This window comes from Carcharodon carcharias, chromosome 7, assembly GCF_017639515.1.
Source record: "Carcharodon carcharias isolate sCarCar2 chromosome 7, sCarCar2.pri, whole genome shotgun sequence".
Lineage (NCBI taxonomy): Eukaryota > Metazoa > Chordata > Chondrichthyes > Lamniformes > Lamnidae > Carcharodon > Carcharodon carcharias.
In genome coordinates this window covers 16,186,188-16,199,944 of record NC_054473.1, presented here as the reverse complement: position 1 = coordinate 16,199,944, position 13,757 = coordinate 16,186,188, and the positions used below count along the sequence as shown (strand labels likewise).

Sequence of the window (13,757 nt, the reverse complement as noted above, 5' to 3'; positions counted from 1 at the left end):
ATGTCCTGGTGGCCTGTTACAGAGCGACTATTATCCCTGCCAACTCAGTGGAAATGGTGTGCATGTTTTTGTTGAGCAATATTTCAGAGTGAAGTCATTGCTGGAGCAGAGTGAATAACTCAGCAGTTCACTGATTTGACTTGTTTTCACACAGGGGGAAGAGATCTTGTCCCAGGCATCCCAACAGGAGAGTGGGGGTGATGAAGAATCAGAGTTACCTGAAGATGATGCAGAAGAGGTAAGCTCTGGGGGTGGTGTTGGTAACAATAACATAACTTACTGTGACTGGAGAAAAAATCTCACTACAACACCAACTTGCATCTATATAGCACCTTAATGAAGCGTCCCAGGCTGCTTCATAGGAATTTTAGAAGCAAAATTTGACACCAAGCTACAGGAGACGTCATTAAGACAGATGGCACAAAACTTGGGCAACAAGATAGGTTTTAAGGAATGTCTTAAAGGAGAAGAGAGAGGCAAGAGAGATTTAGGGAGGGAATTCCAGAGCTTAGGGCCAAGGCATCTGAAGGCATGACCACCAATGGTGGAGCCATTAAAATCAAGGATGCTCCAGAAGCCAGAGTTAGATGAGCAAATGTATCTTGGAGGAATTTGAAACCAGGATGAAAATTTTAAAATTGAGGCATTGCTTAACCGGGAGTCAGTCTGGGTCAGGGAGCACATGGGGTGATAGGTGATTGGAGCTTGGTACGAGTAAGGATACAGGCACAAAGTTTTGGATGACCTCAAAATTACAGTGGGAGGAATGCGGAAGGCCAGTCAGTAGTGTTTTGGAATAGTTAAGCCTTGAGGTAACAAAGGCATAGGTGAGGGTTTCAGCAGCACTGAGAAGAGGCAGGGGTAGAGTCGAGTAGTATCATGGAGATGGAAATAGGTGATCTTAGTGATAGCTTGGTTATGTGATCAGGAGCTCGTCACAGGGGGAGGTGGTGGCATAGTGGTATTGTCTCTGGACTATTATTGCTAGGTAATTCTCTAATTCTGAATTCAGTAAAAATCTGGAATTAAAAGTCTGATGATGATCATGAAACCATTGCTGATTGTTGTAAAAACCCACCTGGTTCACTAATGTCCTTTAGGGAAGGAAATCTACCGTCCTTACTTGGTCTGGCCTACATGTGACTCTAAACCCACAGCAGCATGGTTGACTCTTAACTGCCCTCTGAGCAAGAGCAATTAGGGATGGGCAATAAATACTGGCCTAGCCAGTGATACCCACATCCCATGAATGAATTAAAAAAAAGTGACACCAAGATTACAAACAATCTGGTTCAGCATCAGACATTTGCCAGGGGAAAGATGGAATTGGTAGTTAGGAAATGGGTTATTGTAGCAGCGACTGATGATGATGGCTTTGGTCTTCCCAATTTTTTTATTTGGGGGGAAATTTCTGCTCATCCAGTACTGGATGTCAGACAAACAGCTTGATAATTTAGCAACAGCGGAGGAGCCGAGCGAGGTAGTGTTCGGGTAGAGCTGAATCTCGTCAGCTTACATGTCAAAACAAACACAGTTTTCAAATGATGTTGCTGAGGGGTAGCGTATCGATAAGAATTAGGGGGCAAAGGATAGATCCTTGGGGCACATCAGAGCAGGAGTAGGCAGAGAAGCCGTTCAAGTGATGCTCTGACTATGATTAGATAGATACGAATGGAACTGGGTGAGTTAAGTCCACCCAGCTAGACAATGGTGGAGAGTAAGTGTGGTCACCCATGTCAAAGGTGACAGAAAGTTGAGAAGGATGAGGAGCGATCGTTTAACTTTGTCACAGTCACATAGGATGTCATTTATGAGTTTGTTAGGGGCCGTTTCAAAATTGTGGCAAGAGCAATTGGAGGGATTCAAAGATGGAGTTCCAGGAAAGGTGGTCACAGATTTGTGACAACATGTTCACAGACTTTGGAGAGGAAAGGGAAGTTGGAAATGGGCTAACAGTTTGGAAAGACCATGGGGTCAGGTGTTGTTCTTTTTTTGAGGAGGGGTGCTGTACACTTTGGAAGGAGGGAGAGACAGGACCAGAAGAGAGAGAACTGTTAATAATATCAGCCAACGTGAGGACCGGGAAGCGAAGTTGGGTGGTTAGCCATTTAGTGGGACTAGGGTCAAGGAAGCAGGAGGTGGGTCTCATGGTTCTATATTACTCTAGTGCTATTCAAGTCAAATATTGAATCAGATTATAGGAAATAATTCAAACCATTTATTACTTGCGTTTGGCTATCAGACAGTAATCCAGTCAGTATGTTCCAAAGATTTGTATATTTAATAATGGATAACAGGGAGCAAGTTACAAAAGTTCAGATGGTGCCTTAAACATTATGAGAATGGCTCATACCAACTAGCTGTTTTGTAGTAGAATAGTGCTAAAAATTAACTCCCCCAATTGCTCTGCAGTTAAAGGAGCCATATAATGAGATACTAAGCCAAACAAACCAAGGTCACCATTTTAAATGCCTTCAGCCAGGTGAGGGTGTGGACACTCATATTGGTTTCAGTCTTACCCCATGAGGAAGTAGAATGATGCAGGCTCATGTCTATGATTTCCCACAATTTTCATGGTTCTCATCTCAACTGTGCATGGAAGGGAAATATCACAGAGAGGCCACGTATTTTCATGGAGAGAGGAAGGGACAATCACACCAGGAAATTATATTTTCCATAGAGCAATAGTTGGGAAAAAGTGGATGGAGAACCTGAAGATTGGGCCCCTGTCCCTTTTACGTGGCCTGAAAATTTCTAGGACTTCACCTGAACTGACAGGTTAATGAGATGGGAGGAGTCATTCCCAGTCTCCCATCTCAGGTTCCTGAAGTAGCATCCATCAGATGCTCAGATGGTAGGGGCGTCATGACCACGAGGCTGGTTTGGGCGTAGTGTTTCCTCAGAAGAGAAGCTGAAGAGAGAAAACCGAAGGTCAGTCGGATTCTCTTTCCTAGGCGACCATTAAATCTTTGGGCCTTGGAACCTTGTAGCTGTTCATTTCCAGCAACAACCAGATGGTCCCAAGACCAACAGTCAGATCTGCAGTGACGCTGAGATTTTACTCCCGTTTTCTGGCTTAAGGCTCTGCTCAGAACATGCCTGCACTGGGGCTGCAATTGGGCCACGACTCAACCTGGACAGCAGAATTAGCTTTAGTGGCAGGAGATTGGGGAAATCAATGCCTTGGTCTTTTGTGTCTCTGACTGGAATAAAAAAGTCTATGTCAGTAAAGCTTACAACCTGAATACTTAACGTTTCAATTGGAAAAAAGAAAGACTTGCATTTATGTAGTGCCTTTCATGATTTCAGGAAGCGACCCTTTGTAGCTAATGAAGAACTTTTGAAGTGTTGTTATGTAGGAAACGTGATAACCAATTTACACAAATAGGAACATGATAATGACTGCATAATATATTTTGTTTTAGTTATTTTGATTGAGAGATAAATATAGGACAGGATACTAGGGGATAACGTCCCTGTTCTTCAAAATAATTCTATAGGATCCATCTGAGATGGAAGACGGGGCCTCAGTTTAACATCTCATCTGAAAGATGGCATGAAGGTTTGCCTAAGTTTTTGCACAAAACCTCTGGAACGAGACGTGAACACAATCTTCTGGCTCTGAGGCGAGAGTGCTTCTCACTGAGCCATAACCCATAAATGACTTATGATCTTTGTTTATCTTGGAAATCTTAGTTTTCTTTAGTATCTGCTGAAGGGACGGAGAAAGCTTTACAGAGTTTGTTTGTTTCCTTGTAGGAGATTGAGGAGGAGTTGGATGGTTGTGAATCCGATACAAGGAAAGCCACAAGGGATGATGAAGATAGTACTGAATGCTCTGACAGCGATTAGGTCTGTATTTATCGTACACAGTTCTACTGCACAACGTAACTGGGAGCTCCTTACAAATTCAATTTTGAAATGCGCATGTATTATTTGGTACATGGCGTCTGGTTGCTTCCTACAATCCTGGACAGTTTAAAGTTGGTCGGGGTTGGTGTGGGCGGTTTGGGGTGGGGGGCAGGTTTCACCTCCTCTTTACATTGAGAATTTTGCCTTTAACAGTCCCTTGACCTCTTCCCAACCATAGACTTCCTGAGCCATATCTGGACAGCTACTAAGGGTCTAATTTCCCTGGTGCAGTGCTGCTTAACACAGTTCATATAAAATTCCTCTATGGAACAGGAAAAAAAGAAAGACTTGCATTTATAAGGCGCCTTCGCGGTTTCAGGACATCGCAAAGCCTTTTACAGCTAAGCTCTACGGCCCTTTAAAGCTCAACTGTTCAACAATTTTAACAAATAGGTCAGCAGCTGCATTGAAGTAATGCGCAAAAGGATTTTATACAAGCATGTTGTAGTGCGTTACCAGAGGAAATAAAACCAAAATTAAGGGTTAAAAAGCAAAATACGGCAGAGACTCCAAATTAAGAGTAGGCTGGGGTTACTTGCTTCCCATATCACATTGGATTGCTTGTCTTTCACTGGGTGCCTTTCTATGATGAGACAGGAGATCATAGCTCTTGAACATTTAAACAGCCGTGTGGCGGTGGAGCATGTGAGAGCACCATCAAGTTGCCCTGTAAATAATCTGATTTTAATCAGACCAAATATACATATCCAATGCTGCTGCTTCATGTTGTGCATTGCTTTTTCATCTGATAAAATACATCACATTATCATTTTTCTCCGTCAGATGAGGGGTTTAATATGTCATTGTATTTGACTAGCAACCCAGACATTGTGAATTCAGGTTGCGCCATGATAACGTGAGAAATTAATTCACTAAATCTGGTCATCTGCAGGCTGGCATTCGGGTGGGGGGTTGGGGGTGGGGGAATTATTGTGGAAGCTACTGGATTGTCACTAATATCCTTCAGGGAAGGAAACCTTACTACTGTTTCCCAATCTGACCTACATGTGACTCCAGCCCCACAATGCATGGTTTGACTCTTGCTGCCCTCTGAAGTGGCCCAGCAAGCCACATACATCACTCTCAGGACAGGCAATAAATTCAGCACTGTCTACACTGTCCCCTTCTGAAGAACAAATTTTCAATTTTTTACCTCGAGTCACCCCAAGTCTCACCTCCAACTACTGACGTCAGGCTAGGAGCATTTGAGACCTGCTGGGGAAGCCTAACGACTTGGTTTGCTAAAGTACTAACAAGTAGGTTTCTTTGAACTCATCTTGGCAAGTGCTGATCTCTGCCAATTCTGTTGGAAGTAGACAAGGAATCTAAGATGGGAGTCATTCTTGGGCACGGTGGAAAATTGGTGGAGTCACACCCATCCCATATTTACTCATAGCTTGCTGGTCAGTTTCAAAACAATATGGGCATCATGGTTAGTTAATGATGTGAATCCAAAGGAAGGCAAAAACCTGGAGTGAACAAGAAGTATTTGGAAGAGAAAGTTGAGAGAGAACAGAGAAGAGACCGTTATATTAAATTTCTGCTCTTTTATTAACACCAATAAAAATATACTTCTCTTATCCAAAGCTCCTATTTAAAAGTTGCAAACTATCCATCCTAATCCAGTTGTATTCCTTTCCCTTACCCCAGGTCAGTATTGGTGGCTCATCAAGCGTTCCAGATTGAGACTAAGGAGTAGTCAACAGTATCTTCGATTTCTGTAATGCAATTCATGATCTCCATGTAAATATACCAAAAAAGTCTGGTGACGCCCAGGAAAGAGAATTTGCCAAACCACTTAAGTAGAAAACGAGTCAACGTGGCGAACTAATATAATTGTAAAATAATATAATGCAGTATGAAAGGGGCTGCAATTCCTATAGTACATTTTTATGTTTATAATGCTATATTGCTGTTTTCTCCACATACTGGTAATTATAATTTTTTTTCTTATACCTCTGTTTAAAGCATTTTACATTTTTTTAAATACTGGTGCCATCAATTTCATGTTTGAAAATTAAATTTAACAACACAGTCCTTTGGAGCACTGTGACAAAATGAGCAGAGCACAGGCCATGGGGAACAGAGTGCCAGTGCACTTTGCTTTGGGGAGCACAGCACCATGAATTGGTAAAGTATGTATTCCAGTCCACCATTCTTCATACTGATCTCTCAACTCTCTTATTATGGACAATAGCCAATGAATGCCAGGCATTCCCACAAAGGAAATAATAATTGAAAGGAAAGTCAACCCTGCTTCTTTGTTCACATACCACTTACCAATTGTTCCCTTCAGGGAGAGAGCAGGTTTCTTGCCTATCCTTTCTAACATGGATGGTGAGCCAGTATCATTGAAATAAACCTGATTTAATCAGTGAACTCACTAACTTGCCATCTCCCAGCATCTCCTAAAACAGCATTATTTTACAAAATTGATAATTCATCTCAGTTTGTGACATATGGAGCTGCTGCTGATTTGTCTCAGCCAGAGCACCTTACTTAGCACTAATGCCCAATGGCTTTGAACTGTGGAATGAGCAGTCGAAGGCATTAGCATTAGGTGGCTGTTTTGTGACCTAAATAGCACACTTCATATTAACTTATACCACTTGTGACCTGACCTCATGCCATATAAGATAGATGAACACAAACCTGTAGACTTTTAGGCTGAGCTACTCGTGAAATGTTTTCTGCACCCTGACCTGGATTGTTAATTATATGAAGTAATATCATAGAATTTTATACAAGGTGTAGCCATTCTTACTTAAAGTTTACAAAAAAAAAAGGTCTTGGGAGACTCGGGGTGATTTAAGTACAAACAGGGTGTGTCTTGCGTCCCTTAATTTTCTACTCTTAATTTAAAGTCAGTTAATTTCAAATTATTTGATTTAATTCAAAATTTTGGCACAAAATTCCACTTAGTTGTGTTATTTACAATGCTTAATTCAAAGTTATCGGATAATTAGCATTTTCTTAGCACACAAACAATTGGTATCAGTAGACTAAGGATACATGTCTTTGATGAAGTCACATTGCTGCCATCTCATCACCAGATAGTGTATCTGATTTTGCTGTTGAGAGTTACTTTCCTAGAATTTAAAACATTCATTTAATTTGAATTGGAGATCAGAGGTCAGATTAGGCAGGCATATTTCAGGGAGGATATTTAAGGGAGTTGAAGTACATTTTTTAAGATGAAGGATTCCAATGTAGTACATTGGAGCTGCATTGCATGCCAATGCAATGTTGTCCTTGGGATTAGGATTGACTATGCACCTAGATGTCAAATTTCACAGCACTGCCCTCTGTACTTCATCAGGATGTGCCACTGTCATACAGAACAATTACTTTTGATAGATAAGGTCCTGCAGTCCCTTTTATGATGTGCAACAAGGTGTCTTTGCTTCTGATTGTATGGGCTTTACAATTGTAAACTAATTCTTTTGTTAACAAGTTATGCTGCTATATAAAAATTAATAAAAGTTATAATTTAATTGACGATTTTTATCTTAGATCTTTTTAATGGGACATCCCTGTTACATAATTGGGTTGAACATTATCTGATGTTCTTTACTGGAAAAATTACTCCCAGAAGAATTCCTAATTGCTCATTTGCCCTCATTGCCAAGTCTTTTCAGTCGTGAAGCAGTACCACCCGTTATCTAACTATTGACTGCCTAAGAGAAGAGATCAAAGATGACTTACTTCCACTCCAGTTCGATGTGGCTGATAGGTCCAATGTGTGATCTATTTATTATTCGTTCATGGGATGTGGGCGTCGCTGGCTGGGCCAACATTTATTGCCCATCCCTAATTACCCTTATTCAGAGGACAGTTAAGAGTCAACCACATTGCTGTGAGTCTGGAGTCACATGTAGGCCAGACCAGGTAAGGACGGCACATTTCCTTCCCTAAAGGAAGGACATTAGTGAACCAGATGGGTTTTTTATGACAATCGACAATGGTTTCATGGTCATTTAATTCCAGATTTTTATTGAATTCAAATTCCACCATCTGCCGTAGCGAGATTCAAACCTGGGTCTCCAGAGCATTACCCTGGGTCTCAGGATTACCAGCCCAGTGACGATATCACTATGCCACCACCTACCTTGTCTGCAGACTCTGCCACATGTGCGGCATTGGGTAGATGAGTTGTTTGGAGGATCGTGCGCTCTCTGACACCTCAACTTCACCTCTGCACATGCCCGATAAAGTCTCCTTGATGCGTTTGCTGCATTACTGAATGAACTTTCTCCATTTTGGTCCGTCATAAGCCAAGGTCTCTCATGAATGGGTGGTGATGTTTAACCTCTTCAGGAATGCTTTGAGGACATCCCTAATGTGTTTCTGCTGTCCTCCTACAGTGACCGGGTTCCCAGTAGAGCAGTTGCCTCAGGATTCTGGTGTCAGCTCGGCAAAGCTGGTTTTGAGTGATTAATGCCTAAATGAGGCATCTTGGCTTGGGAGAGGACGCTGCTGTTGGACTGCCTTTCTTGCCACTGGATTTGGAGGATCTTGCTGTGGTACTTCACTAGTGCTTTGAGGTGCTACTGTAGGTTGTCCATGTCTCTGAGGCATATAGGAGCTTGGGGATCACTGCTGGCATGGTAAGCATTGACCCATTATACAGTGCAGGGATTATTTGGGATCGATCTGTCCTCCCCCCATGGCCTGATAGACTTGTCTGTATGTGTGCTTTGAGAATCTAACCATTGCCTCTTGACGTTCAATGGCATTACCATCATGAATTCCCCACAGTCAACATCCTGGGGGTTACCATTGATCAGAAACTGAACTGGACTAGCCTTGTAAATACTGTGTCTACAAGAGCAAGTCAGAGGCTCGGAATCCTGTGAAGAGTTAACTTATCTGACTTCCCAAAGCCTGTCCGCCATCAAGGCACAAGTCAGGAGTGTGATGGAATATTTCCCACATGCCTGGATGAATGCATCTCCATCAACAGTCAAGAAGCTTGACGCATCCAGGACAAAGCAGCCCCTTTGATTGGCACCTCCTTCACAAACATTCACACACTCTGCCACCGACGCACAATGGCAACAGAGTGTACCATCTACAAGATGCACTGTAGGAACTCACCAAGGCTCCTTAGACATCACCTTCCTATGCCACGACTGCTAATATCTAGAAGGACAAGGGCAGCAGACACGTGATCACCACCACCTGGAAGTTCCTCTCCGAGCCACTCATCATCCTGATTTGGAAAAATATCGCTGTTCCTTCACTGTCGTTGGGTCAAAATCCTGGAACTCCCTCCCTTACAGCATTGTGGGTGTTCCTACTCCACACGGACTGCAGCGGTTCAAGAAGGCAGCTCACTACCACCTTCTTGAGGGCAATTAGGGATGGGCAATAAATGTTGGCCTAGCCAGCAATATCCACATCCCATGAACGAATAAAAAAACTCATGCCACCTTGCTGTATAATATTGACCTGGCTAAACTCAAAACAGGTAGGCAATGCTGAGCATGTAATATTATCGCAGGTCTTCCAAACAGCAAGTGATAGGGTGCTATGAAAACAGGTTTTTAATTAGTATTATTAGTTAAACTATAATTTTATGTCCTCAGTCTTACAATGACAAAGTATCCATATATCACCATGTGGGGAATTGTATGGGCTGACACAATATATTGGAACTACATTGCACTGCAAACCATGGGTGTGCCTCTGATTATACACCCAAATGGAAGAAGATTGTTAAATTCCAGTATACTGCCAAATGTGTTTCATCTGATGTACTACTATAAATAGACTTGGTCCAGGTCGAGTGGAATGCCTGAGGTGGCGCCTGCGGCTAAGGGTGGTGCGTCCCGCAAGGCGTCAAAGCAGCTGCTGATTAAAGTCACCAAGAAGCAGAGGAAATCGCGCAACCAGAGCTACTTCACTTACATGTACAGGGTGCTGACTCAGGTCCGTCCTTCCACCAGGATCTCGTCCAAGGCCATGAGTGTTGTGAACTCCTTTGTTGTCAACATTTTTGAGCGCATCACCTCCGAGGCCTCGCACCTCATTCACTACAACAAGCGCCACACCATCTCGGCCAGGGAGATCCAGACCCCCGTCCGCCTCATGTTGCCAGGGGAACTGGCCAAACACACTGCCTCTGAAGGCATGAAAGGTCACCAAATATACCTACTCTGTTTAGGTCGATCATTTTAAAGATTATAAATAGACAACTGCAGAACCTTTTATGCTTTCCTTTACTCAGAAGTGCCTGGGCCCCAAACCTGGTGGCTGCCCACAGTGGAGGGAGATTGTGCTTGGCATTCTGGCATAAGCAAAATTTAATAACAAAGAACAAAGAAAAGTACAGCAAAGGAACAGGCCCTTCGGCCCTCCAAGCCTGCGTTGATCATATTGCCTGTCAAACTAAAACATTTTGCATTTCCAGGGTCCGTATCCTTCTATTCCCATCCTATTCATGTATTTGTCAAGCTGCCTCTTAAACACCACTATTGTACCTGCTTCCACCACCTCCTCTGGCAGCGAATTCCAGACACTCACTACCCTCTGCGTAAAAAAACTTGCCCCGCACATCTCTATAGTTTTCTCCTTTCACCATAAATCTATGTCCCCTAGTAATTGACTCTTCCACCCTGGGAAAAAGCTTCTGACTATCTACTCTGTCCATGCCATTCATAATTTTGTAAACTTCTATCAAGTCACCCCTCAATCTCCGTCGCTTTAGTGAAAACAATCCGAGTTTCTCCAACCTCTCCTCATAGCTAATAACCTCCAGACCAGGCAGCATCCTGGTAAATCTCCTCTGCACCCTCTCCAACGCCTCCATATCCTTCTGGTAATGTGGTGACCAGAATTGCACGCAGTATTCCAAGTGTGGCCTAACCAAGGTTCTATACAGCTGCAGCATGACTTCCCAGCTTTTATACTCAATACCCCTGCCGATGAAGGCAAGCATCATATGCCTTCCTGACTATCTTATCCACCTGTGTTGCCATTTTCAGTGACCTGTGGACCCTCTGCCCGTCGATGCACTTAAGGGTTTTGCCATTTACTGTATAATTCCTACATGCATTAGACCTTCCAAAATGCATTACCTCACATTTGTCTGGATTAAACTCCATCTGCCATTTCTCCGTCCAAGTCTCCAACTGATCTATATCCCATTGTATCCTTTGACAATCCTCTTCACTATCTGCAACTCCTCCAACCTTAGTGTCGTCTGCAAACTTACTAATTAGCCCAGTTACATTTTCCTCCAAATCATTTACGTATACTACAAACAGCAAAGGTCCCAGCACTGATCCCTGCGGAACACCACTAGTCACAGGTCTCCATTCAGAAAAGCACCCTTCCGCTGCTACCCTCTGACTTCTATGACCAAGCCAATTCTGTATCTAGCCTGCCAGCTCACCTCTGATCCCATGCGACTTTGCCTGCTGTACCAGTCTGCCATGAGGGACCTTGTCAAAGGCCTTACTGAAATCCATATAGATAACATCCACTGCCTTTCCATCGTCGATCATGTTTGTCACTTCCTCGAAAAACTCGATCAAGTTAGTGAGACACGACCTCCCCTTCACAAAACCATGCTGCGTCTCACTAATACGCCCATTTGCTTCCAAATGGTAGTAAATCCTGTCACGAAGGATCTTCTCCAATAATTTCCCTACCACTGACATAAGGCTCACCGGCCTGTAATTTCCTGGATTATCCCTGCTACCCTTAAACAATGAAACAACATTGGCCATTCTCCAGTCGTCTGGGACCTCACCCGTAGCCAGTGAGGATACAAAGATTTCTGTCAAGGCCCCAGCAATCTTCCCCCCTTGCCTCCCTCAGAACTCTGAAGTAGATCCCATCTGGCCCTGGGGACTTATCCACCTTAATATTCTTCAAGACGCCTAACACCTTTTTTGATCTCAACATGATCCAGGCTATCTACACACTCTTCTCTAGACAAATCACCTGCTAAGTCCTTCTCTTTGGTGAATACTGATGAGAAGCACTCATTTAGTATCTCTCCCATTTCTTCTGGCTCCACACACAGACTTCCACCTTTGTCCCTGAGTGGGCCTATCCTTTCCCTGGCTACCCTTTTGCTTTTTACATATGTATAAAAGGCCTTGGGATTTTCCTTAATCCTGGTTGCCAATGACTTTTCACGACCCCTTTTAGCCCTCCTGACTCCTTGCTTAAGTTTCTTTCTACTTTCTTTATATTCTCCACGGGCTTCATCTGTTCCCAGCCTTCTAGTCCTTATGAATGCTTCCCTTTTCTTTTTGACTAATCTCACAATATCCTTCGTTTTCCAAGGTTCCTGAAACTTGCCATACTTATCCTTCATCCTAGCAGGAACATGCCGGTCCTGAATTCTTATCAACTGATGTTTGAAAGCCCCCCACATGTTAGTTGTTGATTTGCCCTCAAACATCCACCTTCAGTCTAGATTCCTCAGTTCCTGCCTAATATTGTTATAATTAGCCTTCCTCCAATTAAGCACCTTAACCCGAGGACTCCTGTTATCCTTATCCACCAGTACCTTGAAACTTACTGAATTATGGTCACATTTCCCAAAATGCTCCCCTACTGAAACTTCGACCACTTGGCCGGATTCATTCCCTAATACCAGGTCCGGTATTGCCCCTTCTCTAGTTGGACTATCTACATATTGTCTCAGGAAGCCCTCCTGGATGCATCTTACAAATTCTGCACCCTCCAAACCCCTAGCACTAAGTGATTCCAGTCAATATAGGGAAAGTTAAAATCACCCACCACAACAACCCTATTGGTTTTACATCTTTCCAAAATCTGCCTACATAACTGTTCCTCAATCTCCCGCCGGCAATTGGGAGGCCAATAGTAAACACCCAACATTGTGACTGCACCCTTCTTATTCCAGAGCTCTACCCATATTGCCTCGCTGCATGAGCCCACCAAGGTGTCCTGTCGTACAGCTGTGATATTCTCCTTAACCAGCAGTGCAACTCCCCCATCTCTTCTACATCCCTCTCTATCCTGCCTGAAACATCTAAATCCTGGAACATTTGTCTGCCAATCCTGTCCATCCTTCAACCAAGTCTCTGTAATAGCAATAACATCATACTCCCAAGTACTAATTGAAGCTCTAAACCCATCTGCCTTGCCTGTTATACTTCTCGCATTGAAACAAATGCATTTCAGACCCCAAGTCCCACTATGTTCAGTAATTTCTCCCTGCCTGCTCTTCCTCTTAGTCCTACTGGCCATATTCACTGGTTCCCAGTCCTTTATTTCACCTGCTGACCTATTGCTCTGGTTCCCACCCCCCTGCCATACTAATTTAAACCCTCCCGAGTGACACTAACAAACCTCGCAGCCAGGATATTGATGCCCCTCCAATTTAGATGCAACCCGTCCTTCTTGTACAGGTCCCACCTGCCCCGGAAGAGATCCCAATGATCCAGATATCGGAAACCCTCCCTCCTACAGCATCTGTTCAGCCACGTGTTTAGCTGCACTATCTTCCTATTTCTACCCTCACTGGCATGTGGCACAGGGAGTAATCCTGAGGTTATAACCCTAGAGGTCCTGTTTTTTAACTTTCTGCCTAGTTCCCTGAACTCCCGCTGCAGGACCTCATCGCTCTTCCTGCCTATGTCGTTAGTACCAATGTGTACCACGACCTCTGGCTGTTCTCCCTCCCCCTTCAGAATGTCCCGTACCCAATCAGAGACATCCTGGACCCTGGCACCAGGGAGGCAACATACCATCCTGGTGTCTTTTCACAACCACAGAAGCACCTATCTGAGCCCCTGACTATAAAGTCCCCTATGACAATTGCTCTTCTGTGCATTGATCCCCCCTGCTGAACAACAGAGCCA

At 43.6% G+C, this 13,757-nt stretch overlaps 1 protein-coding gene across 1 annotated transcript in view; it reads left to right on the top strand.

The window, feature by feature from the left end:
• The window catches only part of fancd2 (FA complementation group D2), an 82,398-nt gene extending 74,992 nt beyond the window's left edge, over nucleotides 1-7,406 (top strand). The window contains exons 42-44 of the mRNA XM_041192194.1: nucleotides 155-238; nucleotides 3,760-3,852; nucleotides 5,563-7,406. Of these exons, the coding sequence (XP_041048128.1) occupies nucleotides 155-238; nucleotides 3,760-3,852 (177 nt within the window). The 3' untranslated portion in view covers nucleotides 5,563-7,406. The remainder of the gene's footprint in view (nucleotides 1-154; nucleotides 239-3,759; nucleotides 3,853-5,562) is intronic.
• Nucleotides 7,407-13,757: the final 6,351 nt, after the last annotated feature.